Below are 27176 nucleotides of genomic sequence, written 5' to 3'. Positions count from 1 at the left end.
TGCATGACATTTGACATGAACTAGGTCAAATAGTTATTGTGTCTTGTAAGTTTATATGTAGGTGGAGAAGAGAGACAGGAGATGATAGAGTGGGTTTTGATGCAAATATCCACGCGTCTTTCTTTGTGCTGAACAAGCGGGTATCACGTTGAGCTGCTCAAAAGATTGGCGAGTGTGCAGTCCATCCATCATAACGTTATGAGAGCAACAGTCCTACACAAGAGCACCAGCTGAACAATATCTACGCTGCCATGATTAGTCGTGTACGGCTGGTACCATTAACAGTGTATTTAAAAGGGACATCTGCGTACGTGTGAATTTGCCACAGGCACATTTGGGCTTAACAAAAGCTTTCTAATGATATCAAATGATAAATCACATTATTTTGTTACAGATTGCACGATATTGACCCATCAAACGATCTAAATTGCTGCACTGGAAGGGGGGACTGGTTAATAAATCAGTCTAATTTTTAATAAACGCTTAAATTCTTAATAAATCATTTTTGTTTCCATATGTACAGAACATTGTCTAGGCCTATGCCTCGTGCGTCGTGCACACGTCGACGTTTCTTACAACAAAGTGATTCATCTATCAGTTAAAAAAACAGTTAAAACACGTATATTGCTGGCCACTGCAATCAGTTTCACAGCTGGATAGCCTAGATAATGAATTTTAAAATGATAGGCCTACATAATAGATTCACATGCAACCCAACAACATTTCAGAATAAGATTATGAGTTTCTCACGCACAAAATCACCAAGATATTCGAATCTATACAACAATTCGACAAAATTCGACTGAAACTAGTTCCTGATAGGTGCACGTGTGCATGTATTGACCTAGCGCTGATAGCTTTTTTTTCTTCTGTTAAAATCCACAAGCCTAGCTATAGGCCTACTAGCCTATAATATGCACTTCAACAACAAATTATAACCATTTACAACAAATTCTATAACAATTATTTTCATATTCTGACATGCTTCGGAAAACTGAATGAATTCCTTGGATTTTTTAAAACTATATTTATCGGGGTAATACCATAGATATATGGGTAATACTACAAAATGTCTTACTATTATTAAGAAAATACAATTATTCTATGGCTACAACTCCGTCTCCTTATAATTTTTAATGGCGAATTATATAATTATATATTATATTTTTTTTATTTGTTGGAATAGGAAATTTCAAACAAACGGAACGACTGTGTTTTATGTTTTATAAATTCTAAAACTGAGCCGTCGTTCACCAAGCTCATCTGATGCATACGCAAATACCGTGCGCCAATGTTATACTTACGTCATAACATCGCGCAGGTTCTACACTGAAATAAGCGTGTGAGAGTATGCAGCGGTGGTGGATCGAGTTGTTTATGTGATATTCAAGCTGTCAAAATGAGGGATACTCCGCTGTCAAACTGCGAGAAGCTTTTTCTTCTTAAAGCTATTGAAGAGAAAAAAGTAAGTTGCACCTTGTGATTATATATTTTGACTTAATTAGTAATGAAAAGTTGTGATTGTTGTCATTCTACATCTCTAGCTGACTAGTAGTTTTCTATTTTCTGTAGCGCTTAGATGGGAGACAGACATACGATTACCGAAATATTAAAATCACCTTTGGAACCGATTATGGCTGTTGCATCGTGGAACTTGGGAAAACAAGGTATCAGTTATAGTTGCTTTAAAAATGACAAATCACCGATTATGAAGTCATAACAATCTCTTGTTTACTATCTAGGAAAATTTACCCCCTGTTTCACAGAGAAGGCTTAAGCCTAGCCTAGTCCAGACTAAAATGCATCATTGAGTGGAAAGCCACTTGCACTGATATATCTTAAAATATGTCAGTGCCATTGTTTTGTCTTAAGATGCACACCAGTAATGCTTTTTAAGGCTGTGAAATCAGGCCTTAGTTTACTTTGTTTGGGTACTTTCTCGAAAATCCCATTTTGAACACGTGTTTTTCCTTTCAGGGTGTTGTGTCAGGTCACTTGTGAGTTGGTCCCTCCAAAAGATTCACGTCCCACAGAAGGCATCGTGTTTTTTAATTTGGAGTTGTCTCCCATGGCATCGCCAGCCTTTGAGCCCAACAGGTTCACACTGTCACACACAATCATGTAAATTATTCTCTTGTGTGTTTTCTTACCTCCTAATTCCTGTTTGTTTGTGTTCTATAGGCAGTCAGAGCTGTTGGTGTTGCTAAACAGACAGCTTGAGAGGTGTCTACGGAATTCTAAATGCATAGACACGGAGTCTCTATGTGTAGTTTCAGGAGAAAAGGTGATATACATACCTGTCATATGATATATGCAATATCATTCAAAAGTTTGGAGTCAGTAAAACATTTTTTAAATGAAATTAATGCTTTTATTCGGCAAGGATGCATAGCCTAAAATTAAAGTGACAGTAAAGATATTGTTACAAAAAAAAAAAATCTATTAAATATTGTTCTTTTGAACTTTGAATTGATCAAAGAATCCTGAAAAATGTATCATGGTTTCCACAAACATATTAAGCAGCACAACTATTTTCAACGTTGATAATAATATTAATATTATTAATAATAAAATGTTTCTTGAGCACCAAATCAGCACATTAGAATGATTTCTGAAGGATCACGTGACACTGAAGACTGAAGTAATGGCTAATGAAAATTCATATTCAATTAAAAATAAAAAGTTATTTTAATAATATTTCACACTTTTTACTGTTTGATCAAATAAATGCAGACTTGGTGAGACATTAGAAAAGAATAAAAACGTACCGACCCCAAACTTTTAAATGGTAGCATAATTTTTTTATTCTCATAGTAAAAACCAGAGCAAATAATTCATCCTATTTGCCACATGAAATGTCCCTTCACTCACTGTACCTCTGTTATCGACAGGTTTGGCAGATACGGGTTGATGTCCATGTGTTAAATCATGATGGAAACTTGATGGATGCAGCAAGCATTGCTGCCATATCTGCACTCTCACACTTTAGGCGGCCAGACGTCGCTATTCAGGGACGAGATGTTACTGTGGTGAGTCCTGAAACCCCATAATGGATGCATTTGGTAGGTGATATCTTTGTACTGGTGGTGTATTCCAATTTTTTTTTTCTTTGGTGTTTTGAGCAGTTCAGTCCAGAGGAGAGAGATCCGATTCCTCTGAGCATTTATCACATGCCCATATGTGTCAGCTTTGCTTTCTTCCTGCAGGGGTAAGAAACATCACATGCACACAATTTCTTACAACAATCTCTTTACTGATATGATTTTGCTAGCCTGGGTTTCCCCATGCCGCCTTGGGCGCAGCGCGATTTTATTCACGCTGCTAGGCAGCCTGGATACCATGGACCAGATTTTCGCCTCAGCGAGGGGACCAATCATAGAACGGGGAGGGAGCAGCAAGACGATGACGATGAAACGATTGGCTATGAGCTACGTACAGGCGCATTTGATAGACATTCGTAGCGCCCAATAAACGGCTCTGGGCATTCGTAAACCACGCCTCAAATACGAGAAAATGAACATGTGGTTCCCAGACCACGTCTCAATGAGAAGAGGTCCGACGTTAGCCAGGCTATGATTTTGCTGGAAATTAGGAAAATGGATTCTATGGAAGCTTGTTTACGCTATGCAATAAAAAAGTCTTTCTCTCAATTTAAAAAAAAAAAGAAAAAAAAAATTCTAACAATTGTTTACGTCTTGTTTATAACCTGAGTTATAATGTCAGAATTGTGTGATATAAACTTGCAATTCTGACTTCTTTTTGCTTTCAATTGAAAGTTTATATCTTGCAATTCTGACTGCTTTTCTCAGAATTGTGAGATATAAACTCGTAATTGCAAGCTATAATGTCCAATTCTGAGTTTATATCTCACAATTCTGACTTCATAACTTGCAATGGTGTGAAAAAAGTCAGAATTTTGAGGAATAAACTCGCAAATTAATTGTGAGTTATAAAGTCAAATTATGAGGAAAAAAGAATGACTTTCTAACGCAATTGAGACACTATAATATGCAATTCTGAGGAAAAGAAAAAAGAAAAAGTCAGAATTGTGAGATATAAAGTCGCAGTTACCTATTATTTAGGGGTGGAAACAAGCTTCCATAGAATTCACTGCAAAATACTACTATGTATTGAGTTGCATTTCAAACTTGCCTTTCTCTTCTCTTCTATTCTATTACAGTAATTGCTTTGTTTTCATTTGACATAAGAGATATTGTTTTACAATCTTTGTTTACTTATTCCTTCCTAAGCTCGTATTTGCTTGTGGACCCTTGTGAACGAGAAGAGCGAGTGAAGGATGGATTGTTGGTGATAGCCATGAACAAACATCAGGAGATCTGCTCCATTCAGTCCAGTGGCGGGATCATGCTACTGAAAGACCAGGTAAGAGTGTGTGTTAGTTATAATTTCTTTAGTCTAATTTGACTTATTTTTAGTTAATGTCATTGATTTATCACATACTGAACTTTCAAAACTGTCTTACACTATTAATCTGTACTGTAGAACCATTAACATTTTGTTTTCCCACAGGTTTTGAGATGCAGCAAAATAGCAAGTGTAAAAGTTTCTGAAATTACACAGCTCATCAACAAAGCTTTAGAGAATGACAAAAAAATCAGGTATGTGTGTATTTTTTTAAATTACATTTAGATTTTAGAATTTGATCTTCCAATTCTTACAAGACCTTTTATCACTCTTTGTGTCATATTACAGCAAATATAAAGCATTAGAATAATTAAAATGTATATTATACATTTATATTAAATTGATTTACTGGTTTGTTTGTTTTTTTTTAGAAAGGAGGGTGGAAAGTTTGGCTTTGCTGAGTCCATGCCCAAAGAGCGAATCACAACTCTTAAGAGAGAAGAAGCCCCGGTGGAGATGACAGATGTCAAAGAGACAGCCAATGACATTGTGACCAGAACAGAAACCTCCACAGAAGCGTATCTGATTGCATACACGTGGGGGCATGGGGAATAGCCAGTTTTAGAACTCATGTTGATTGAGAATGTTTTAATATCTTGTTTAGGAACGCAGAAAAAGCAGTGTGATGGTTTGACGTCTCATTAGAGAAGCATGAAATGTTAAAGGAATATTGTATTGCTGTGCCAGGTGATTTTTTTTTAGCCGAATATTACTCCTTAACCCCAGAGCCAGTGTTTCCTCTCCTGTTCTTGTTGCTACGGGAACTGCACACGTAGGTGAGGGTATTGTAAACTCATGGGGACTCGATGAGGATGAAGAGGATGAACCTCAGACAGAGGACAGAAAAACAGGTACGTTGTGTGAGAGACTTGTGTTTTTTGTGATGTAGAGTAATAAACACATTATATATGTTTGTTCTAAAATCTGAGAAGAAAAACTGTCTGCCCAAAAACACGTGTGTGTGTGTGTGCGTGCAGATGAAGTGATGGTAATCTCAGACAGTGAAGAGGATGAAGTTGTCATTCTTAATGAAGAAGCCAAGTGAGTATAGTCAATAAATCTGTTATCTTAGTTACCTCACTCATAAAAGTACAACAAAACCACATAATGAATGCATACCCTCATACAGTGTGATATAACCAAAAATGTTCCTTTTTTTTAAGGAAATCCAAAAAGAATCGAAAATGAACTTCAGTGCTGCAGAGGATAAAGATGATCATATAATCAGACTCCCATACCACTGGACACTATTAGATATTTTTTGTATTACAAAATAAAATAAAATATGATATGGAATTCTTTTGTTTTTGAGTTATTAAAGTGAAATGAAAATACATAATGCTTCCAGTCATGTTAATTAACCGAATTACAAATATTTCAACTTAAGTTTTTTAAGATCTCTCTCATTTAAAATCATTAATGTTATAATAAAACGTCTTCTGGCCAGTACGGGGATCGAACCCGCGACCTTGGCGTTATTAGCACCACGCTCTAACCAACTGAGCTAACCGGCCAACTTGCTAAATGTAGTGGTACACACGATAACAAACTTAAACCAGTTGATAACTGTTGTACAAATAGATTGCCACAGATTTAGAACATCTATCTTGAAAAATAAACTGTTCCCAGTCTATTCTCCTCGTGCCTACTTAATTATTTTTTATAAATATCTTGTGTGCTAACTTTCAAGCATGGTTTCACCACATTACTGCGCGTGCGCGTCCATCCTGATGCACGCTTGACAGGCACCAGCGGCGCGTTCCCGTCAGTAGAGAGGGCGCGCCCGTAGACGTTGCTGCTCAGGCTTCAAGATGGCGGAAGCCCTGACAACTCAAGAGGAGGTGGTAAGATACCTAAATATTTTCACTAGTCCTTCGTCGATTCCGTGGCGTTTCACGCTGAGCCGCCACAAGCTCCTTTTTAGCATGTGTTATGGTGATATGTCAGATAATACAGTTTGTGGTTTATTTATTAACGCGAATCGCGGCCCTGTAGCTATTTTTTAAGGTGGCTGAGGTTAATGCTAGCCGTGTTAGCGAGCTAGCGGCGCTTAACAGAATTTTGAGCGCTTTATTAAATATTTATTGACAGGTATGATTGTAGATTTTTGGAGAGCTGGTTTATTGTAAAACGACCCTTACATGTGTTGGACTGAACACCAGCTGTCTAGCAGCTAGTAGCATTAGGTTGGCATACAACGTAAATGTGACTCGCGTTATTTAGTCTGTTTAAGTTAGTCTTATTCCAATATGACTGCATTAAATAAAAGCTGTTATAACACACTTCTGCATCGCTGTCCTGTCATATGTGTGGATATATGAATGCCCATGTCGCTGTCGGTAAATAACAGTGAACCGGGTGTGTGATGTGCTCCAGTGCTGGAAAATGTAAGACAGGTAACGTTAACGTTAACCTGTCTCACCACCGTGTGAACACTCGTATATAGTGCTGGAGCCTGGAGGTGCCATTTGTTCTGACTCGTTGAGGAAACCGTGTAATTATGAGTGTAGCATAACGTCTGTCAACACGATCCGTCTCTCTTTACAGATGTCAGATCATCCTCCTGCTTCTTCACATGCATTTGATTGAGTAGTATCATCTTTGGGCACTGCAGAAGTAAATGCTTTTTGTTTTTGTTTTTTTGCATTGGCAAAACTGGTTCATTTTTGGAAAATCAGGTAATGTGAGGTAGATAGACTGGAACGTTATTAGTGCATTAACTAGTGGAATTTAATGTATGGTAATATGGATAACTAGAGGGTGGGATGTACAGTAATGTTATTTTAGCCTGGTAAATATATAAACTACCTTTCTTATAAAGTTTGGGGTCAGTAAGATTTGAGTTTTTTAAAAGAAGTCTCATGCTCACTAAGGCTGCATTTATTTGATCAAACATACAGTAAGAAAAACAATAATCTAAGATATTATTACAATGTAAAATAACTCGTTTCTGTTTTAATGTAATTTATTCTTGTGATGGCAAAGCTGAATTTTCAGCATCATTACTCCAGTCTTCAGTGTCACATGATCCTTCAGAAATCCTTAGGCTATATGCTTGATTTGGTGCTCAAGAAACATTTATATTCAGGATATTTTGATTAATAGTAAGTTCCAAAGAACATCATTTAATTGAAATATCTATTGTGTCCATCCATGCTGAATATAAGTATTAATTTCTTTGAAAAAGTTTTTTACTAACCCTCATTTTTTCAATGTACACTGAAATTATTACATAAAGATTGTCAAAATTTACTAAAACTATCTGAAAACAGATGCATTATTCATTGACAAGGCTGTTGGTAGATTTTGAGTTTGTTGGTTTGACATGGGAGAGTTAATATTTTTGTAATAATACCTGGAGAAAGCCATCCGTTAGCATTCCTATTCATCTTAGTGTATTTTGCCAAGAATAAACAGTGACTTTTGAATGGCAGTCAATGAAAAGAATGCTGTTTGCAGCCAGATGGTGTCATGCTAATCAGCCAAACTTGGCCGAGCAGCACGGTTATTGGCCATAACGATAATCTCAGAATGCCAAATATCAACTGATTTATCAACAAGGTTTATGTATTTTTATCATTAGGAATAGCGGTCAGACAAAATTAACACTATATAGGAAAACATTTATTATAATAAATATACAAAAAAAAAAATAGATGATGTGAATGGGATGTGTAACTGTCATTAACATGTTTTTTTTAGATTAAATTTGTGTTTGTGTGTGCGCCAGGCGGTGGAGGAGTTTCTGGCTGAGCTGAGATGTCGGGAACAGTCTCAGAATGCAGATCTTGTCAGTCAGATGACAGCGGTTAAGTTCCTTATGGCAAGAAAGTTTGATGTTTCCAGAGCCATTGACCTCTTCCAAGCTTACAAGGTACAGTAACCTAACATAAAATGTGTGTGTGTGTGTGTGTGGTTGCTCATATGATAACATCCAATATACTGTGTGAGAGAGTCCATTTAAATTCTATCTTGTGTGTGTCTGCAGAACACCAGAATAAAGGAAGGCATCTACAATATTAACCCAAACGAGGAGCCTTTAAGGAGCGAGTTACTCAGTGGGAAATTCACAGTTCTGGTGAGTGTGATTTCAGATGAATGTAATGTGTGAACATTGCTAATGAACAGATCAGCTTTTGGGAGGCTGTTACCAGTTTGCTGTTGCTTCTCTACTGAAGGAACATTTTAGTTGTACAGATTGGAGATGGCATGATTTATAAACTCAAGTCATCGTTGTTTTTGTGGTCAGATCAGCTCTCGTAGTCGGATGTTAAAAACTATTTCAAACTATTTCAGATTTTGGACATTTTCAGTCATCTGAGCAAATAGTTCATCACTTACATTTACAGGAATGTAATGAACTTTCTAATACATTTTACAAAAATGCTGTGGGTACACTACTGTTTAAAAGTTATATATATATTTTTTAAATATATATAAATGTATACTTTTATTAAATACTTTTAAAATGTTACAAACGATTTGTATCTCCAATAAATGCTATTCCTTTGAACTTTCTATCAAATAATCCTGAAAAAATGTATCATTGGTTTCCACAAAATATTAAGCAGCACAATGTTTCCAACATTGATAATAGTAAGACATGTTTCTTAAGCACAACATCTTCAGCATATTAGAATGATTTCTGAAAGATCATGTGAAACACTGAAGACTGAGTAATGGCTGCTAAAAATAAGAAATAAATTACTTTTAAAAATACATTAAAATAGCAAACAGTCATTTTAAATTGTAATAATATTTCACAATATTGCTGTTTTTACTGTATTTTTTATCAAATAAATGCAGCTTTGGTGAGCATAAGAGACCTTTTTTCAAAAACATAAAAAAATTCCCAAACCTTTAAACAGTGGTGTTTATCTGCATTTGCACTTTTTGAAAGACTGATGAACGAAAGACACGCACTAAGAAACCCAAACTTTGGCCAACTGCTACGACAAGAAGAATTTGGACACAATAAGTTTTAAACACTTTCGGATTATGCGAAAGAAAAACTATGCAAGTCGCAATCATTCATATTTACTGTTCCTGTAAATGAAGCAGAAAATAAAGGCCACCATCATTGCTAAAGTGACGGCAAAGGAAATTTAATCTCTGATATCACACCATCACACACACAGCAGTTCCATGATCTTTGTTTAGTCTGGTCGTTACTGTTTGGTTCAGCCATTTTTCATTCAGTATCATGCTGTATACAGAGTTTGCGCAAGTGTTTGTGTAGGCAGGTCTGATGTATTCATCACATCTTAAACAGTTTGGCTACATTGACTGGTTTCACATGCACTTGCTGGTGATGTGTGTATGTATTAATTAAAGTATGTTGTGTATGTAAGTTGTATATGCATTAATTTGGCTTCTTTGTGTATAGCCCGGCCGTGACGCGAAAGGTGCAGCTTTGGCACTTTTTACGGCACGTCTCCATCGGCCAGACCTCACTACCCATAAGGCTGTTCTTCAAGCCATTATATATCAGCTGGACAAGGCCATTGAGAGGTAAAATAGACCACATCCATAAATCTGATCAAATGTAATGTGGTTAACTGCTCTGCATCTTCATCTGAAACATTTTTCTCTCCCCCTTAGTGTTCAGACACAGAGAGATGGGCTCATTTTCATCTATGATATGACTAACTCTACATATGCCAACTTTGACTATGAGCTTTGCGTCAAGATTTTGAATCTGCTTAAAGTAAGTGTTGTTATGCTGTCAAGACCATCTGTCTGTTTCACAGTGTGTTCATCAGTAGAACTCGGTGGGGTTTGGATTTGCTCTTTTGAGATCTATTAAGCTTTTCATCTGTCATATGTATTTAGTGTTATTAGGGCTGCCGTGATAACGGCATTACTGTAATACAAGCAACCGCCGCAACCACGTTGTTCACGTTTTTTATTTATTTTAAATAAGGCTCTGCCATTCTTGTTTTACACTTCATGCATGTGTACTGAATGTTAAATAAGTTAATGATAACAGAGTGAGGAATGTATTTTTTCCGGCCAACTGGTACTTTTTTACTTAATTAAGACTCAGTGTACAATTGTGATTTGTACAGAGGATCCGTAGATTTGTACTAAAGCTTAAACAGACCGAGAGTGAGAGAGAGACTGAGCAGGTGCGATTACCTGCGTCTGCCCTTCTTCAGGTCAAGGCATATATTTGTGAAAGAAAAGAAAGTTTGCCATGTCTGAAGAGGAAAGCGAAATCTTTGTCGTAGCATCCTGTCAACGTTTAAGGATATTTCCCATGAATGGCATCAGCGCTGGTCTATGCATTGAATCAATGCCATTGGTCTCTATGAGAGTTGAAGCGTCACCCCGGTGACACATTGCTGGTCGGTTGAGCCTTGTAAAGTGGTCCTCAAAGAAAAAATTATTTCAACATCTCGTTTCATTACTGAATGAATCAGCGTTTTTGAACGTATTAGTTGAATGAAAGGTTTAATGACTCACTCAAAGACTGTCCCTGGCCGCCACATAGTGCCGTAATAATGTAACCTGCAATGACTGACAGCCTGTCTAGAAAACGCAGAGACTAGCAATGCTGATCCTGGTGAAATATCAGCAATCTTAGAAATCCTCTCATCCAATAGCCCAACAAGCTATTTGTCAGGTTTCTATTCTGTTATTGTGGACCCTTATTTTGACATTCTGTTCTGTTTCCTTTAGTTCCTGTTTCCCCTCTCTGTTTAGTTTTGGTTTCGTTGGTTACTGATTATGTCTTCGTATGTTTCTATAGTTACATATTAGACATACTAGACAGTATATGATTTGTACAGAGACAGTATGTCTAATTTCCTTTGTTCTACCCGTTTATATAGCCCTGTGTTTCAGTTGTTCTTGGTCAGTTCTCGTTTATGCATTGTGTGTTTTGCATTATTGTCCTGCATGTTCATTCAGAGTGTTTGGATTATTAATAAAGCCTGTTTTGTTTTTGAATCTCCTTCATCTTGGTGCCTGCTGACCACACTGTAACACTTATTTATAGCAAAAATAAAATAAATAATATAAAAAATTGGTAATATTGCATATCACGATATTGAGCAACTCAAAATACAAGAAGGGCTGGTGATATATTGCATTTTTACAATATCATTCAACTGCATTTTACATATCGCAATGATTTTATTTACTTCCTTGCTACTTCCTTCAAAATCGTTGGTTTTCTTGCAACTGGCAAGGGTTTGTAATAGTGTCTTGAGTTCAGTTGCAAAAGCTACTGAATATGTTAGTGAACAAAAGGTTGATAATATTGCTGTTTGCTATGTGACTTTTGTTCATATGTATTAACATTCAAAGGTTTGGGGTCACTAGTTTTTGAAAGAAGTCTCTTGTACTCACCAAGGCTGCCATTATTTGAACAAAAATACAGTAAACAATAATATTTTGAAATATTTTGTACAACTTAAGTAATTGATTTCATTTTTAATACATTTTACAATGTAATATTCCTCTGATGGCAAAGCTGAATTTTCAGCATCATAACTCTTCAGTCTTCAGTGGCACATGATCCTTCAGAAATCTTCAAATTTCTCAGAAATATGCTGATTTGCTGCTCAAGAAATTTTTTATTATTATAAATGTTAAAAACAGTTGTGCTTAACGTGTTTGTGGAAACCGTGATTTTTTTTTTTTTTTCAGGATTTTTGATGAATTTATTTGAAATAGAAATCTTTAGTAATAATGTAAAGGTCTTTTCTGTCACTTCTGACTAATTTAATGCTTCTTTGCTGGGTAAAAGTTTAGATTGCTTTCAGAATCAAACAAAAACATTCTGACCTTCATTTGAATGGTACTGTAAATGAAAATTATTAAGCGTTTTTAGTACTTGTGCTCATTTAACTAGATTTCCAGTGTTTTAGTTCTTGCATTTTGAATCTTCTACTTGGAAACAGTGGTTTGTTTGGTTCCTCTGGTTGAAAAAAGTGGCAATGGAGGAAATAATGATCAGATCTTGAGAAATTTCCTGAAAAATGGGATTGTTCAGGTCGTTGAGTCCTACTATTTAGGGAGACTGTTGACCTTAGAAGGATTATTTTGAGAGTGCAACATGAGACAAAGTCTCTTTGCTTTGTCCAGAAATGGTGAAAAGTATGTAGACATTCCATTTTAATTAACCCAGAACAGGTGCAAAAAAATCAAGCATGCAGTCACACGGCCTCCATAGACAAACATTTTAGTAGAAAGAGACGAGCCTTTTTTGTTCAAGCATTACAATGCCCCAGTGCACATAGCAAGATCCATTAATAGATTATTTAATGAGTTTTGTGTGAAAACTTGACTGGCCTGCACAAAACCTGGATCTGAACTTCACTGAACACCTTTGGGATGAATTGGAACGCAGACTGCAATCCAAAAACCCATCACTCATCTTAACTGCCTGGCCTCGCTGATGCTGTACTCTCTGAATGGGAGCAAGTCCCCAACAATAATGCCTTCCCAGAATAGTGGAAGCTGCAGCAAAGAGAGGATGAACCGCTTATTAATGCAGATGGTTTAGCAAGCACATGGGTTTGTAGGCATACGCTATATGTCTATTCAAAGATAATCCACCCCTGAGAAAGTTGAGTCAGTACGTTTTTTTTGTTTGTTTGTTTTTTAATACGGTTTAAAACTTTATTCAGCAAGGACACATTAAATGAATCAAAAGTGACAGTAAATACATTTATATTCAAAAAAAGCATTTATATTTCAAATTAATAAACTTTCTATTCAAAGTATCCTGGAAATTCTTTCCACAAAAATATTAAGCAACACAACTGTTTTCAACACAGATATTTTCTGAGCAGCAAATCAGCATATTAAAGTGATATCTGAAGGGTCGTGCGAGATTAGAAAATTAAAGGCCGTTCACACCAAGGATAACTATCATCTTTGTGTGAATGGGCCTTACTGGCTGATCACCATCACAGGAATAAATCAACCAGAAAAGTTATTTGAAATTGTAATAATCTTTCACACAATATTATTTTTTACTGTATATTTGATCAAATAAATGCAGCCTTCATGAGCATAAGAGACTTATTTTAAAAACATTTAAAAGTCTTACTGACCTCAAACTTTTGAACCATTGTGTATGTTCCTGATTTTGTAGATGGTTTGTTTAATGGGTGGGTCTGTGAATGGAAATACCACAGTCCTTTGTGTATTGTGCTTACTGTCTGTCTTTTTTGTGATTTAGGGGGCTTTCCCTGCTCGTCTGAAATGCGTCTTCATTGTGTCGTCTCCGCTGTGGTTCCGAGCACCGTTTGCGGTACTCCGTCTGTTTGTGAGAGAGAAACTGAGAGAGAGGGTATGTCTAGAGCTCTGAATGACTGAATATACAAACATTAAACTTTTTGAAACTCTTGGAAGGTTTCAATAATTTGAATGTGATTGCTTATTTATATTCATGTGAATTTCTTTTTTCTCTACCTCTGCAGGTGTGCACTGTAAGAGCCCACGAACTGGTTAATCACATCCCGGTCAACTCCCTTCCAGAACATTTGGGTGGCTCATCACAGTATAGTCACATTGCCTGGATCCAGTCCTGTGTCAACTCCAGCCCCAATCACCCCAATAACTCTTCCTACGTCACTGCGGACTGCTTGGGCAGCCTGCTCCGCTCCTACTCCATGGAGCATGGGCAGAACACCTCAGCTGACCCCTTAACTGCCAATACTTCAGGGGCCACCCTCCTGGGGGACGGACTGAACTCGAACTGCACCTTACTAGATGACGGCAATGCCAACCTGCAGAACCACAGGGCTGCAGGGCATGCGCATTGGAATGGCTCTGTGCTGCCAGGTTCCGGGGGCATTTCGGGGTCCAACGCCAATGCCGTCAATGGCCGTGGCCGTCAGCCGCCCCCACAGTCAGACACGCCACCAGACACGCCCCTACATCACAAACACACAGCCGGTGCTGTATTACCAGGAGTAGGAGGGACTATGGGTGTGGAAGGAGCATGTTTAGACGACAGTAGGCAGGATGGCAACGGTGCTGAGGACAGCCAACAGGAAATGGAGTTTCTGGAAGAGGAAGTGGATGGAGATGGCGTTCCACCCCTCCCACTGAAATCAAGGCCGCCACCCCTCCATCACAGCCCCACTCCAGATATGAGCTGGTTCCCGGGAACGACGACGGAAGCGGCTGCGTTGTCGGTGCACGTTGCTGAGCCGGGCGGAATGAGCCTGCAGGATCTGGTGCAGCACGTGAAACGCAAAAAGAAGAAGGGCATTTATCAGGAGTACGAGGAGATCCGCAAGGAACCTCCTGCTGGAACCTTTGACTACTCTAAGTAAGAGACATTTGCATTTGGTTGTTTGACATATGATAAACTTCTTTGTCTGTAAATGTATTTGACGATACATTTACAGACCAAGAAGTGTTTGCTTGTATAAATATGATATTTATTCTGACAGGAAAGCCTCTAACCAGATAAAGAATCGCTACAGTGACGTCCTTTGCCTTGACCAATCACGCGTTCGGCTCTGTCCGCTCAATGATGAGGACGACGAGGTCAGAGTAATGCCCATTTCCCCTTATGATGATCTTCATGGTTGTCATTGTTCATTGCAGTCATATTATAGTATTAAGTATTTAATATTAGCTTCTTTCTTTTTTTAATTTTAATCTTAGTAAATTTATGTGTGTAATGTTAGGGATGCACTGAAACCGAAAATTCTGGAAGCACTTGGCCGAAAACCGAGAAGGACTTTAAAATAATGATTAATTTCTTATTTTGTATAATTGTATTAATATTAGACTTTTTAATTAAATTCAATAAATATATTGAATCTGAATTTAAAAAATACAAGCCAATAAAATAAAAATGACCATACTTTTATTTAAAGTAACACACCAAAAGGCTTCGACTCACCTGCTCGGCAGGGCTGTGTGATTTGGGGAAAATATCTAATTGTGATTTTTCTGACCGATATTGCGATTTGATTTGAAATTTAATTTGTAAAGTCAAGTTTCAGCTCAATATTCTCAGTATTGTGCAGCACATACTCTAAATTAAAGGAGTACAACATGCCTTTAATTTTAGACCCCTCCACTACCTTGTAGTCTAGCAGATGCAGTGTGCCCACTATTAAAACAACTGCAAATAACACTTATTGTCATACAGAGCTGCATAAGTGCAGTTATTCAATAACCACAGTCTGTCTATATGCTGGGGCATATATTTTCGGCCTTTTTCCTCTTTCGGCCAAAAACCTTAAATTTTCGGCGGGCAAAATTTCGGTGCATCCCTTCTAATGTTTATGTATTTTCTGCTTTATATCAATTACTGAAAACAATTTTTAAAAGTACTAGCTACCGATAATAACACATTACATTTGATTATTATTTTATTTTATATAGACGTCTGACTACATCAACGCTAGTTTCATGGATGGTTACAAGAGGAGTAATGCTTACATAGCTACTCAGGGTGAGACTTTTTGTTTTTCACAACTAAACATTTTTTTGTGAAGTACACATACAGTAAATGTGCATATGTCAAATTTTGGCTTGTTTCAGGGCCTTTGCCAAAAACGTTTGGAGACTTTTGGCGAATGGTGTGGGAGCAAATGGTTTTAATCATTGTTATGACTACAAGGTTAGTTTCCTTCTATAAAAAGTTATATTGCTTTTTCTTTAAGATTTTTTTAATGATGCTTTAACAGGATTTTGGACACAATAATAAAGGGCTGCAGCCTGCAACTGACAAGTACAATACCGTTCAAAAGTTTGGGGTCAGTAAGATGTTTGCTTTTTTTCAGCAAGGATGCATGAAATTGATCAAAAGTGACAGTAAAGACAAACATTTTTACAAAAGATTTCTATTTCAAATAAATGCTGTTCTTTTGAACTTACTCTTCATCATAGAATCATGATTTTTACAAAAATATTAAGCAGCACAGTTGTTTTCAACATTGGTAGATTATAAGAAATGTTGCTGCTGAAAATAAATGACCTTTTAAAATATTAAAATAGAAAACAGTTTAATAATATTTCACAATATTACTGTTTTGCTCTATTTTTGATTAAATAAATGCAGCCATGGTTCTTTCAAACCAACATTATAACATTTTACTGACCCAAAACTTTTAAACGGTAGTGTACTGGTTTGTCAAATACTTCAATTAAAAAAAGCTTTGTTGTTTTTTAATTTAATCGAACACATTCCAGATTAGCTCTAGAATGAAATTTGACAGACAAAATGGTTGCGCTCCCTTCCTTTATGCTGTCCATTTTCTTTGACATGCAGTTACAATTGTGGTAGAGTTATATTGTTGCAGCCCTATGATAGTTATTTACATTTTATGCTGTTGAATGACGGAAATAGTCATTTAAACAATATGAATTGATCATAGAATGTTTGTCCTTTTATTCCGTTTATTTATCTTTTGTCTTCATCATATTATTATAAGGATTAATGTCTGGTAAAGAAGACCAGTATAATTCTTGACAATCTTATCTTTGTCCATCTCAGAGTTGTAGAGCGAGGCCGAGTGAAATGCGGACAGTACTGGCCATTAGAGGCTGGCCGCACTGAGGATTATGGGTACTTTTTGGTGAGAAATGTCCATATTGAGATGTTTCAGGACTTTAAGCTATCACACTTGGAGCTCTTCAACACTCAGGTCAGTCCCTCAGTCTCTGTTTTTATCTTTTGTTGCCTATATATTCTTTTTACTGTTTTTATTACGGCTGGGCATTGACAAATGTCACGATTCGATTTCTGTTCATAAGCTTGTGATTTGATTCCGATACATTACTATGGTTAAAATGAAAAACTGATTTGTATATAATTGCATATAATGCATTTTTTATAATAATAACTTAATATAGTGTAATAATAGGAATATTATTATAAAAAATATAATAATTAGTATAATAATGAGTACAAATATGAATATCCTCTCCTTTCAATATACTTTCGGATGTTCGTTCATGTTTATTTTGTGCTGTAACTAGTAGTAAAGAGGAAGAGATGATCGGTTCACGTGCCACTTCAACTGAGGCTATAGCGATTTGTCATATGAAAGAGCGCCAAAACCACATTTATTGTTTGAATTTAGTTGTAAAATTGAAAGAATTGAGACTGCTGTCTTGTCTGCCGGTGCGTCCTCTTTGCTCTGCAATGTATTCTGGCGTTTGGCATGAGATCAGGGTTGTTGTTGTTGTTTTTTTTGTAGGTATGTTAGGGATGTTAACGATTAATCGACGATCGATTAATTGTCGATAATACATTTAATCGATAAAACTTATCGATCATTGATTAAGCAGGTTCATGCGCGTGTGCTGCTCAACCGCAAAACATGTATAGCGAGCACGCCGGAGTTATGTTTGGGACCATTTTATACCTTCATCATGACTATAAGTTTGCATGTGCATTCGCAGCCTTTTGTTTTGTGCAAATGTAAGTTGTAATGTTGTGTTTATTTTGTGGCCTATCTATATCTGATTTATCTCATATAGGATGCATTTGGTTAAGAATTAATGTAGTAAAGCTTACGGTGATCCTCTTCAGTTTCAGCGCGCGCAGCTCAAACGGGAATGCACGACTAATAATGACTATTGGACTGTCATATTACATAACATTATAAAGAGAACAATATTGTAATAAAATATTGTGAATTATTTGGGTTTAGTTGCCATAGTCGCGTTGCTCCAGAAATAGCGCGTCCACAACATGAGTCATTCTGAATGGCACGTAACTTAGTTCAAGTTCACTTGTGCATTCGCTTCATTTTGTGCAGATATCATTTGTAATATTATGTTTATTTTGTATATATCTGATTAATCTCATATAGGATGTGTTTCTTTGAGTTAAATAACGCGCTAGCAAAGTGCTCCAGTTTAACGGTATTTATTCAGCGCGCAACTCAAACAGCAGTGCACGGTTAATAATAACTATGATTAGGACTGTCATATTACATAACATGAGAACAGTGTTTTATTAAATCGTTGTGAATTCATTGGGTTTAGTTGCCATTTTCAGCGCGTTGTTCCAGGAAGAGCACGTCCACAACAGTCACATATTCCAAGCACGCATCTGAGGCGTTGGTGACACTTTTCATTAGTCGTTATATTTGATTATTAAATAATTAATTTAATTAAATGATCAATCACATTGAAACTTTTTACAATCCTACCTGCCCTTTATGTAGATTAAAACCCGTTCTCATTCATTTGGTGAGGAACATAGCGTTTTGTGCAGTATTTGCACACCCTGTCATGGTGTTGGCCATATGCCACTGCAGCAGACTCATAATGCAGTGTTACAGCTAACAATTAATAGATTAATTGATCGTTAATTTAAGCAACGATCGATCTTGGGAATTTGTTCAAATTGACATCCCTAAGGTATGTAAAATGTTCCCTTACTCTACTGGTTTGGCTTTGTTTGTACTCTGTGTCTTCTGTTGGAGTGCTACAGCGCCCCACTGGTCGAAACGCGTTATCGCTTTAAATTAGGCCCTTTGAGAGAGACTATTCGAAAAATAGTCGACTAATTGTTTCAGCCCTATTTACCAGCTGATAATTCATGAAGTGCTTATAAAATGTGTAAAGGAGTGAAAACAGCACCAGGAATCATTGCGCACACAAATGAAGATCTGACATAAGGAGACAGTGTTTCCGATGCCTGTGTCGAACCGTAATGGGCAATGTAGCTCCTATGACGAGAAAGGAACGAGAAGGTTTGCTTGAGCATTCTGTCCTTTTTAGGATCGCGTCTTGTGACATCGCATTCTATTTTTGGTTTGTTTAGATGTCCTTGCATTCATTTTTCAGTCAAACCACACCAAGGTTCGGTTGGCAGCGTTCACACTTATTTAAATGAACTGCACTAACAGAGAAATGGCGCCAGAGTTCGATTCAATTGAACCAAATCTGCCAAGAGTGAACACACCCTTAGATCACACACTTACTGTGTAGTTACAAGGGATACTTTGAGGTCTTTTATATGTATGTTAATGTCTATAATAATGTAAATGACAGTATAAGCTTCTCTTTCAGACAGGGGAATGTAGGGAAGTGTCTCAGTATCTCTACATGAGCTGGCCAGATTTTGGTGTTCCGAAGTCAGCGTCAGCCATGTTGGATTTCCGGGCACACGTGAAACAGAGACAAGAGTCCTCATTACGAACACTGTATCCTGATTGGACGGGCCCCCCAGGAGGCCCCCCAGTGCTGGTGCACTGCAGTGCAGGCATCGGCAGAACAGGTGAGTCTACATTCTTTTCCATCTAATTTCTTAACTGCACTATAGCGTGTCTTACAAGCTTTCTTTATTCTTCTCCCTCAGGCACGTTTTGTACTTTAGACATTTGTCTCTCCCGTCTGGAGGACATCGGGACAGTGGACATTAAGCAGACGGTGCGTCGCATGCGGACGCAGCGTGCCTTCAGCATCCAAACCTGGGACCAGTACTACTTCTGCTACAAAGCAGTGATCGAGTACGCCCAACAGAGCGGCCTGCTGCAGCCCGTGGAGTGGTCCGACACAGAGCTGGAGACCGACAGCGAGTGAATCAGGAAAAACAGAACTCGCACGAGAGGGCGCAAGAGGCACAGAAGGAAAAGAAGTGGTCTTTTCCCCTCTCCGGGCTACAGGTAGACTCCACTGCCACCTCTTTTCTTCCGAGGAAGATGCGGAGATAAAGAAACGAGGAGCGGAGGATGCTTTTATCCTGCCACTTTTCAAGCCCTTCTTTTTACTCTGATCTGGACGAGATCAGAGACTGTGGCTTGGCGTACGAGTTGTAGCATTTTTTTTATACATCTAAATATAAATACTGACTTGCACATGTGGAATGACAAACTTGAAAAATCCAGTTTATCGTATTACCTGCTCTTTTTTTGCTCAAAGTGTTGTCGAAATTCAATATCACTCAACTTGGGGTTAAATTCACACTTTTTATCAAAGTGTAAGAACATAAAACTTGAATATTCTTTTTTTTCTCTCTCTCTTCTCCGTCACATTTAAATAGCAATTTATTTGTGTCTGAACAGGTTTCAACAGTTTTCTCTCCTTTTTTTTTTGTTGATATTATTTGTGTACTTCACCGTTAAACTAATCTTCAAGCCAAAGGTATGGTGTCGAATGCTTGGATGTATCCGTAAAGATCGTTGTGACTTAAACCCTTGTATATCTTGTAGCATACATTTATATATTGTGCATAACAACCTTTGAAAAGCCTTGTTTTAATATAATACTCTTAACTTTCTTCAGAATTATGTGTATCTATATACACATCTATATATATATATATATATATATATATAAAGAATATATGTATAAGTATATGTTGGGTTAAAACAAAAGGAAAAGAGGAGGAGGAACACAACTACCGGTATGTTATATATGGTGTATCTTGGTGACTGTTCTGGAGGTCCTGCAGTTTTAATTTTTTAACTTACCGTAGTCCATGATTATCCAGCCTTAATGCAGGGCATCTATTGTTCACAGAGCGTCTCAACTGTTAGATTCTCTCTGAATTCTGGCCCTTAACCTTCAATCACTGCCTTGCTCCCTCTAAAGTATGAACTTTGACTCAGCTGTTTTTTTTTCCTACCTAAAAAAAAAACAAAACAAAAAAACTATGAGCCCCAAGTTGAAGTATCCTGAGCCGCACGGACACTAATTCTGTTACCACGATTATCTAAAGTGTTCCGTTCTGATGTGAAGTGTTGGAGTCATTTGTTACGAGTGAGCTGGGGGTCTTCAGCTGTGTGGTGTGTGGAGTCCTGGGGTCAAAAAGCCTCAGTTTTTGTGCCTTCAAGTTTTCCGTAGCGCAATGTGTAGTTTCAGGCAACGAGTAGAACAACTGGTCTCACATGCATATAGGGAATTTATTTTAATCTCAGGGGTGTACTTGGTGTTTTCCTGCTCTCAAAAACGTCATTTGCCTCTCTGGTAATTATTTCCACAAAAAAAAAACAAAAAAAAAAAAAAGAAGGAAAAAAAAAAAAAACTAAGTATACAAATTTTATTTTGAATTTTATACAGCATCATGTATTATATTCTGTTTTTTATTTATGCCTTTGTAGAACTTCAGCAGTATTGAAATTTGAATGTTGGTACGAAAAAATGAACAGTCATACTATTTTAAACAGATAAGCTAAAGAAATCAAACCGTAAAACAAAAGACTGATCAGTTTTATTTTAGTTTTTTTAAGTTGTTTTAAGTTCCGTGTGGAGTCATGTTACTCAGCATTTTGTTTTGGGAGAAAAAAACCTCAGTTATTTTTCCAGATGCCTGTAGCAGAACCTTTTTCATACTCTGTGAACTGTTAAAGGGCCAAGACTGAAACGGACATGTGACCCATCAGCACGCCTGCCACTAACAGTTTTTAACTATTTGCCAATCAACAAGACAGAAAGAGGTTTTACATGTAAGAAAACCAAAAAGAAGAAGAAGAAAAATAAAAAAACAAGATATGAACTTGAATGTTATGATTAGATAAAAACCACGTTGTCTTTGGGAGAACTTTGGAATGCTTTCTCCTTGAATATCAATGCTTGTATGATGACACATGGTAGTGAATGTGTGAAACGTCCCTCTCATCTAATGTTTACTTGTTGACTGACTTGTCCAATGCAGGTGTGCAGAACATGCTTGACTGTTTTATACAGCTGATTCCTGCTTGAATGAGATTAAGTGGAAGACACACTTGGCTCTGATTTATTAAAGCAGTCGGGAATGCAATGTGTGTCTTTCTTCTTTTGGTGCCCAAAGTTCTTGTGATTGAGTAATGGCCTTTTTACCCGACATCTGCAGTAGTGTCGTAGTGAACGTGAATATTATTCTGAAAATGAGCGTGTGTTTGTGTGTTAAATGTTGACGAGGATTGAAACTTGAAACAGTGACTGTATAGAAATATATATAACCGTTTTGTATTCAGAAAAGATGGATTTATTTCAGAATCTGCTACAGTTTTGTGTAATTTTTTTGAGCTAAACAGTAGTGATGTATGTCTCGAGACCGGTCTTGGTCTCGAGACCGGTCTCGAGACCACTTTTACGTGGTCTCGGTCTTGTCACGGCCTTGACGGTCTTTGGTCTTGGTCTCGGACCTCTTGGTCTTGGTCTCGGACCTCTCGGTCTTGTCTGGTCTCGCTGTCTCAGACCGACATAGTGGTCGGGGGATTTAGAAATACAATACTACAATATCCACGACGACACAACGTTCGATAATGCAACATTATTATCTGCAACGGAACGGATTGAAGCGCGCGCCGGATTGATGACAGTGCGGTGTGTGCGCGAGCCACACGAGAAAACATTTTATCCGCGCCACTGATCGCAGCGGCAACGAGCACTTTGATCACTTGGTTTAAAAAACACATATCAGTGACATGATGGGTATTAACTTCATTCAGGAGTCATTCATTTTGGGTAACTGCACAACTACACAACTGACAGATGACTTTGAGCGCACCGCCAACGGTGTGTGTGTTGTGTGTGTAACCATAGCGACAAAACGACCAACTTTCGGATCCCGCACTTAAGCCTATAATTTCGTTTTTAAAAATGTAATTATGTATTTAAAAGTTGCAGAATGGGTTAATTTGGAGTCTGAGACTCCGAAATCGGCAGAGATAGGCAGGCATTTGCTTGGATGAATTTGTGTCTTTGATATCTCTAGAGATACAGATTACAATGAGCTCACAGTCACACACATGACATGGTCTGTCTCTGTATTGTTCTGCCTGTGTAGTTGAAGTAATACCATCTAATATGTATTGAATGTAAACTGCGGCTGAACCCTAGTATGCTGCTGTTCTTGAATTCACAAGTTATTGCTTAGCTTCAACTAGTCTGTTTTTTTCCCCTCCGGTCTCGACTTGGTCTCGGTTTTGGTCTCGACTTGGTCTTGGTCTCGACTTGGTCTGTCTTGGTCTTGGTCTTGGTCTTGTCTTGGTCTCGATACCCTCTGGTCTTGGTAGTGTCTTGGTCTCGGTTTAGGCGGTCTTGACTACAAGTCTACTAAACAGCACTTTGACTTACTTTGGATATGATTGATTGCTGGTTTGAAAACTTCACATACAAAAGTAGTAATGAAACAATCAAATTGATGCCTGGAACTTAAGAGATTTGCTTGTGTGTGTGCTTGCTTACTTTCAGACCAACAGAAAGCTGCATAGGAATTATAATATGGATTTTTACTTGTTCATAACAGAAGGTGGATGTTATTCTCAGCTTCTGTATAGCCTGGAATTAGATATAAATATAAAAAGCTTACCAGCACTCTGTACATTGTTCCCACTATTGATTTAAACTAAAATTAGCTACCTTGTTTATACAAAATATTGAAAAATGATTGGGTGACTGCTATAATGCTGATAGTATATTATACGGTTTAAAAGCAAAGGAGATATACACAATGTTAACATGTTTACACAATATTTAATCAAAATGTACATTAAAACTAATATTAATGCATTATGAAGACTGTAGGTATACTGTTGAACTGACGCTAGGGGGCGCTAACAGCTGTTAATCCATAGGGACCAGACCTGCGCAGGAAGTAAAGCCAAGAGGTCCAAATCAACGCCCCGCCCGCCCTCACTCTCCCTGCACTGCTCCGTTCTGCTCCAATTTTGATGTGTGTTGAAGTGCAGTGCAGTGCGACAAGAGGCTTGTTAAAATAAAGTAATTACAATCTCCTCAGTCCTCCGAAAAAAAGTCCGTTGGTGCTTCAGTGACTACATCGCTCAGAGAACCTGTCAATCACAGCTGTCAATCATGACGTTACACCACCGTTTTTATAGCATCACGTAACTAAAAACAAACTTATTTTAAAAACAGACACTTGAACTTACATCGGCGTGACAAAAACGTAATTTAATTGTTTAGTTGGTCTCACGTCCCGGAATAACACGGGGTTTATGACCTATACTAGGACCAGTCACTGGGGGGCGATCGAGATGCTTTGGCTTCACTTTTCAGGGCTTGTGCGGCACGCTTGTTCAAGACACGTTCCTATGCTCGCACATCCAAGGGGAATGAAATGATTATTTTTCATTATTAGTATTATTTCACTCCAATGCTAAAACTCTGTATGACAATTACTTTATAAATTAATACAATTTATAATATTGTTGCTGTCGGGCAGAAGCTTGTATCTCCATATTTCATAATTACTTTTGGTCAGTCTGTACGTTTGTCTGTGGGTTTTGCAAATATGTAAACAATGAAAAGTATTGAAAAGAGCTTGACTACCTCGTAACTCCATTGGCTCCTCAAAACTCTCGGTCAAACCTCTTAATTCCCGCCTCTATCGTGACTGAAGTGTCAGTTAGGACCGTCTCTCTGCTTGTTTGCAAGGGTAAATAAAGAAACTGGTTATTTAAATAATTACAGCGTTTTCTTTACTCAAAAACACTATATATAAAGGCTAATGTTTATGTATTTGAGGAACGGAGAAGAGAGTCTTGGTCTAGCCTGGCTCCGCCCTCCAACGTACTTCCGCTCAATAGGACCAGGCTAGCACTTCATCTTTTATAAAATTAGATTTTGGCCTAAATAATGACAGAAAAAGTGAGCGGCGACATAGCTAAAGTAAACTTTATAACCTGTAAGTTGATGAAACGGAAATGTATTTTGCCTATGTCACTGCCATATCACTGGTCAATATAACCAATCACTTACTGTGAAGAATGGAAAGCCCCACAAACCATTACCAAGAGGACATAATGACTCACTGGACTATTCTTACCATTTTATTTGTAACAAATAAAACTTTTCCAGTACAATTGTATTCTCACACAGCTGTCCTTACAACATAAAGTAGGAAAATTAAAAAAGAAAACGTCCTCTGAAATATTTACATTTACTACAAAATCAGAGGTAAAAGATTTTCCCTTTTGTGTTTCACATTACTTGATGGGTGAAATTGTAAAACCACTCACAACATTTGACAATATGAAAATTGTGATACAATGCATATTTGGTCAGATTACATGATATAGATTGTGCTAGTTTATCACATGAAACAATGTCATGATTCATCAAAATCAGATGGTGCCTTCGTATTGTACAAATGGGGACTGTCATGCACTGGAAAATAGATGAATTTATTTCTTTTTTGACATTAGCAGATAATGTCCCATTACACAAATGCTAATTTATATCCTCTTGAAAAAATAAGCATAGCTAGTTTCAACAAAAGTTGAAATTTGAAAAACCCTGAAACTTGGTTGTGATATTAATATGTTGTAATGTGTAATAATAAGGAGAAGGTAGATCTGCAAGACTCAAACTCAAAACTCAACTCTCAAAAGACAAAGATGTTGCAAATAAAGAAAAATGTCCTTACACTGAAAGTAAAATGAGCTGAAGTTCGCAGTGACCAGACTTCCTTGGGAATTACTGAATGATGACTATTAGAAGGAAAATCACTCATTTTATACCACCCTGTCATCTTAAGAATTCAACAATAACATTATGCGCATGTTTTCTTAAGCTTTGTAACCAAAACTGATTTTTCTCTTAACATGCACACACTGTGAGCAACACTGTGAAATTAATCTCATTCAATACAAAGAACATTCTGTGTTGAAGAAATAGTAAGGGTTAGTGCATAGAACAAGAGTGCAGTCATTTCCAAAACCATAACCAGACTGTCATGGGCCATGATACTCATACAGACACGTCAGGGTCACTTTTATGTGTTGTAATACAAGTTGTAGGTCTAATTTGTCATGCATTGATGTTTTATGAATCAAATTCGAGACATCAAACTAACAGTGAACACTTTTCAATTTAATTTAGTTTGAAGCAACTAGCTCTGGCTTTGAAATCTCGTCATATCGTCTTTTTGTTGATGTTCACACACCAACATCACTGATGCTTTCAAACATATGTGAAGATGATGACACCTCACAACGCTGATAAACAAGAAAGCAGACATTAACCGTTAGAAATGAAAGTTTCCTGCAGCGGTATGGACTGAAACTGCGAAAAACATTACTGAATTATAATTATAATTTCAAATACAAATCATTTATAATGTAATAGCTATTATATATGTAATGGAATATGCAGTTCTCTTGGCCCAATATAGATGCAATAAACGTGTGCCCTCTCAAAAATGGACACATATTGGCTTTCAATAATATAATTGTCTAGTCTTCTTGGCAGTAATTCACTTGAATGAATAAACCGCACTGGTACTTAAAATTGGTCTGTGTGTGAAATATATATTAAAATTCGCTCAGGTGGATATAACTGTATTTGATTCTGTTTTATTACGCATTGTATATATATATATATATATTGTTTTATATGTGTTTTTTTTAAAGATAAATCAGGTTCATATCCATAAATATTGAACATATAACCATTTTAAACATGTGACTATGATAAGGCACTACCAGTGTCAAATGATCCATTATGTTATTGTTTTGAACACATCAGCTCATGTTTAGAGAGTTTAGTTTCGACATTTTAACTTCCAAACCTGATTGAAAGCATCTAAATAGTTGTTTTGGTAACAGTTTAGTGAAAAAAAAAAAAAAAACTCTTTAAATTTTACTGCAATCAGTACTTTTCTTAACGTATGTGCATTGACAAGAACCTCACTCACATAGTATAAATATCACTCAATACATTGACAGTTTATATATATATATATATATATATATATATATATATATATATATATATATATATGTATATATGTATATATATGTATATATGTATATATATGTATATGTATTGCTAATATGCATAATAACACATTTGTTTTATACTTTATA

The 27176-nt window shown here is 37.0% G+C and overlaps 2 protein-coding genes across 3 annotated transcripts; both read left to right on the top strand.

Moving 5' to 3' along the window:
* Positions 1 to 1315: 1315 nt before the first annotated feature.
* exosc9 (exosome component 9) lies at positions 1316 to 5721 on the top strand. The gene is made up of 12 exons (XM_079846548.1): positions 1316 to 1465; positions 1573 to 1667; positions 1978 to 2097; positions 2182 to 2284; positions 2892 to 3029; positions 3126 to 3208; positions 4251 to 4383; positions 4531 to 4619; positions 4797 to 4943; positions 5158 to 5276; positions 5403 to 5466; positions 5589 to 5721. The coding sequence occupies exons 1-12, from the start codon at positions 1400 to 1402 to the stop codon at positions 5611 to 5613; spliced, it is 1182 nt and encodes a 393-aa protein (XP_079702674.1). The 5' UTR covers positions 1316 to 1399; the 3' UTR covers positions 5614 to 5721.
* Positions 5722 to 6198: 477 nt separating this feature from the next.
* ptpn9b (protein tyrosine phosphatase non-receptor type 9b) lies at positions 6199 to 20641 on the top strand. 2 transcript variants are annotated; one of them, XM_079847490.1, is made up of 13 exons: positions 6199 to 6269; positions 8156 to 8299; positions 8414 to 8503; positions 9812 to 9936; positions 10027 to 10132; positions 13619 to 13729; positions 13860 to 14716; positions 14841 to 14937; positions 15787 to 15856; positions 15946 to 16024; positions 16901 to 17051; positions 19432 to 19639; positions 19721 to 20641. In XM_079847490.1, the coding sequence occupies exons 1-13, from the start codon at positions 6237 to 6239 to the stop codon at positions 19942 to 19944; spliced, it is 2295 nt and encodes a 764-aa protein (XP_079703616.1). In that variant the 5' UTR covers positions 6199 to 6236; the 3' UTR covers positions 19945 to 20641. The 2 variants fall into 2 exon arrangements, with proteins under 2 accessions (XP_079703616.1, XP_079703617.1); XM_079847491.1 differs by lacking the exon at positions 6199 to 6269 and adding an exon at positions 6972 to 7041.
* Positions 20642 to 27176: the final 6535 nt, after the last annotated feature.

Source organism: Squalius cephalus (genome assembly GCF_949319135.1).
Source record: "Squalius cephalus genome assembly, chromosome: 2".
Taxonomy (NCBI): domain Eukaryota; kingdom Metazoa; phylum Chordata; class Actinopteri; order Cypriniformes; family Leuciscidae; genus Squalius; species Squalius cephalus.
This window is presented reverse-complemented; position numbering and strand designations above follow the sequence as displayed.